At 31.0% G+C, this 2,970-nt stretch overlaps 1 protein-coding gene across 1 annotated transcript; it reads left to right on the top strand.

Annotated features, from left to right (window-relative positions):
* LOC114192490 (B3 domain-containing transcription factor VRN1-like) lies at positions 1-1,778 on the top strand. The gene is made up of 4 exons (XM_028082229.2): positions 1-313; positions 566-1,034; positions 1,177-1,316; positions 1,420-1,778. The coding sequence occupies exons 1-4, from the start codon at positions 170-172 to the stop codon at positions 1,651-1,653; spliced, it is 987 nt and encodes a 328-aa protein (XP_027938030.1). The 5' UTR covers positions 1-169; the 3' UTR covers positions 1,654-1,778.
* Positions 1,779-2,970: the final 1,192 nt, after the last annotated feature.

The raw sequence follows: 2,970 nt of genomic DNA, 5'->3' as shown, positions 1-2,970 counted from the left end.
AAATGATGATTTCATTAAAGTGAAACCTGAGTGGGTGACTTACAATAGGATTCGAGGCTACACTTCAAACTTCAATTTTGTTTCATGGTTCCGATGAGTCTCAGAGACTTTGTTCCATAATTCTGATGAGTCTCAGGTTGAGTATAGGAGTACAAGACTTTACTTATATATGTATGGGAGTGAATTATCGAGAAATTTGCATACAGGTTCCCAAATTCAGATTCATCTCATGGCTTCCCATCTTGGTCAGAGGAGTGCAACCCTTCCAATCCATTTTTTCAAGATTATTCTTGAAACTAATGGTGAAAGGATAGTAAGTGTTCTTCATATAAGTTTTCGTATACTTGGTCTTTCTAAGCAATGTAACTTACATGTTTGCATGAGATGTATCAGATGTTTCATATTTTTGTTTTTGTTATTGCGTTGCATAATTTGGAATAGATTGAACCTACGTAACATGCATTATAAGATTGATTAGAACAGCAAAAAGTTAAGAAAAATGGTTGTATATTTATGATAGAAACATGAACCCTTGTTTAGGATACTAATGCTTGTTTTTTTGCAGAAAGTACCTAGTAAGTTTACAAGGAAACATGGGAGTTGTCTGTCAAATCCAGTGTCTCTTAGTACTCCAGATTCAAAGAAATGGATAGTATATTGGACACAAGAGGATGGTGAGGTTTGGTTCGATAAGGGTTGGAAAGAGTTTGCTGAAAATTATTCCTTGAGTTATGGATATTTTGTGCTGTTCAGATTCAAAGGAACTTCCCAGATTGATGTAATCATACTTGACAAAAGTTCTGTAGAATTAGATTATTTTTCTTCTGGGAAAGGACCAGTTAACACCATGAATGCAACTCAGATGGGGCAAGAGGCAAGACCAATGCCATTAATGGTCCCTTCTCAACCTCGTGGGAAAACCCAAATGTGGAATGTGGAAAGAGACCCCAATGTGCAACAAGTGTATGCAGATAAGGGTGGTCCTTCCCATCAAGGGACAAATGTTCAGAAAAAAACCAAGCAGCAACCGGATCGTAAGTTATTCATGAAAATATATCTACTGCACGTAAATTGTTTGAAAAAATGAATGTACAGTAGCTTGTTAACATTGTCAAATTCAAGAGGGGTCTAAAATTTCAAAATGGTTGTGACTAATTCTATTTGTGCAATTCACAGGGATGAGTCCTACTCAAGGTGGAACATGTCTGAATAGGCCAAGGTCACTAAAAGCTCAGAAAGTAACCAAGAAATTTAAATCAAAGCATCCTTACTTCACGCTTTTGATAGAACAGTCTAAGTTGGAAGAAAATGCTACGGTACATCGCTTCAATACAAATGCTGGTCATTGTTTTAATGAATTTATAATAGGTTCTGTTCTGAGTTTCTTTCCCACTGTAGTAATACTGTTACTTAATGCAGAAACATGTGCCAAAGTTTTTGGATTGTACGAGGGGCCAGGTGGATGTGATGTTGCAGATGGAGAACAGGGTTTGGTGGGTGAAGTTAATCTGTTGTCGTGAAAAATATGATCTTTTCTCTTCTGGTTGGCCTAAGTTTGCAAAAGAGAGTAATTTGGAAGATGGTGACGTTTGTGTCTTTGAGTTGATTAATACTGCAATTCCGCAGCTTCAAGTTCATGTCTTCAGAAGCTAGATATGTCCATTTGGTTATTTTATGTTATTGTAGTTGTGAGTTGTGGCTTTCTTTTAATTTCTGAATTTCTGTCATTTCAGTTTAATCATGTAATGCTGCTTCTGATCAATTTGAATAAAAATTTATGTTAAATGATTCTCTTACTTATTAATATCTGAATTTCTTATTTTATTTTAAGTACTCGAATTACATAAATAAACCTTTTTCATGTACACTACTGCAAGTATTCCAAGATCATGTTCTTCCCCAGACTGTGAGTTTATGCATTAAAATTTGTTTTCATACAAAAATGATGCGGAGAAAATTTCTTCCAATCTTTGTTGTGATAGCACATGTTTCAGTATCAGTGTGTTTCTACTCATAAGCACAGTTATGTGCATTCTGCAAAATAGATCGATTATATTAATTCTGTGTATTCTGTAAATAACACTAAAAGTAATCAATTATATTAATATAGCATCTGCAAAATAGATAAATATCTCGTTGTAAATTGTGACACTAGGTTCATTTTTATTTTCTGACAAAATGTCATTCAATTTTTTATTTTATTTTTAATTTATTGAAAAAATAGAAATAGTTTTGATTAAACCAATAAAATCAATAGATTTTATATAAACTTAAATTTATTTAATTTTATAATTACAACAATCTATGCGATCGAACAAAATAATCAATACAGTAATTCATTTAATGATGTATAAATTTCAAATGTGGAAATAAAAAAATATTGAAAACATGAGCATGTTCTTTTGTTAATGCTTTTGTTTCTTTTTACTAGTACTCTAAATGATTCTAGTGTTATTTGCCAAATGATCACAGTGTTTGTTTAATACAACTTTTAAATTTTTACGATTATTTCCATAAAAAAAAAAAAAAACAATAATAGTTTGGTTTAAACCACACCACATTCTAATTAAAATTACTGGTATTCAAATTTCACAGTTATATTATAAAGCTTATATAAACAATGTAATAATAAATAAACAAAAAATATTCAAATTTAAATATAGATTAACTTGAACAATAAAATAAAAAATTAAATATAATATTCATATTGAAAGGTTCAGAAGTGTGTTCGTTACATATATCATCGGAATAAAATTAATCAAGTTTATGTTTATTTTTTATTTCGTTAAATTGTATCACCTCTTAATTATTTTGTTTTTACACATGTATTTTAGATTGTTTTAGCATTGTTCTCCTGTATGAATCATGTAACATTGCCATACTGAATTTCATATGTGCACATTTTCCCTCTTTAACACAAAAATGGAGGATGAAAGCTTGAAACAGAAGTAAGAAAATAAAACGAGACAT

This window comes from Vigna unguiculata, chromosome 7, assembly GCF_037176805.1.
Source record: "Vigna unguiculata cultivar grain cowpea cultivar isolate G323 ecotype 2 chromosome 7, ASM3717680v1, whole genome shotgun sequence".
In the NCBI taxonomy this organism is placed as follows: domain Eukaryota; kingdom Viridiplantae; phylum Streptophyta; class Magnoliopsida; order Fabales; family Fabaceae; genus Vigna; species Vigna unguiculata.
This window is presented reverse-complemented; position numbering and strand designations above follow the sequence as displayed.

Bases quoted from the DNA above. Each gene is read 5' to 3' on its own strand.
- LOC114192490 (XM_028082229.2), top strand. From the start codon at position 170: ATGTATGGGAGTGAATTATCGAGAAATTTGCATACAGGTTCCCAAATT. The intron at 314-565 runs GTAAGTGTTCTT...GTTTTTTTGCAG, and splicing joins AAACTAATGGTGAAAGGATA to AAAGTACCTAGTAAGTTTAC. The intron at 1,035-1,176 runs GTAAGTTATTCA...TGCAATTCACAG, and splicing joins AACCAAGCAGCAACCGGATC to GGATGAGTCCTACTCAAGGT.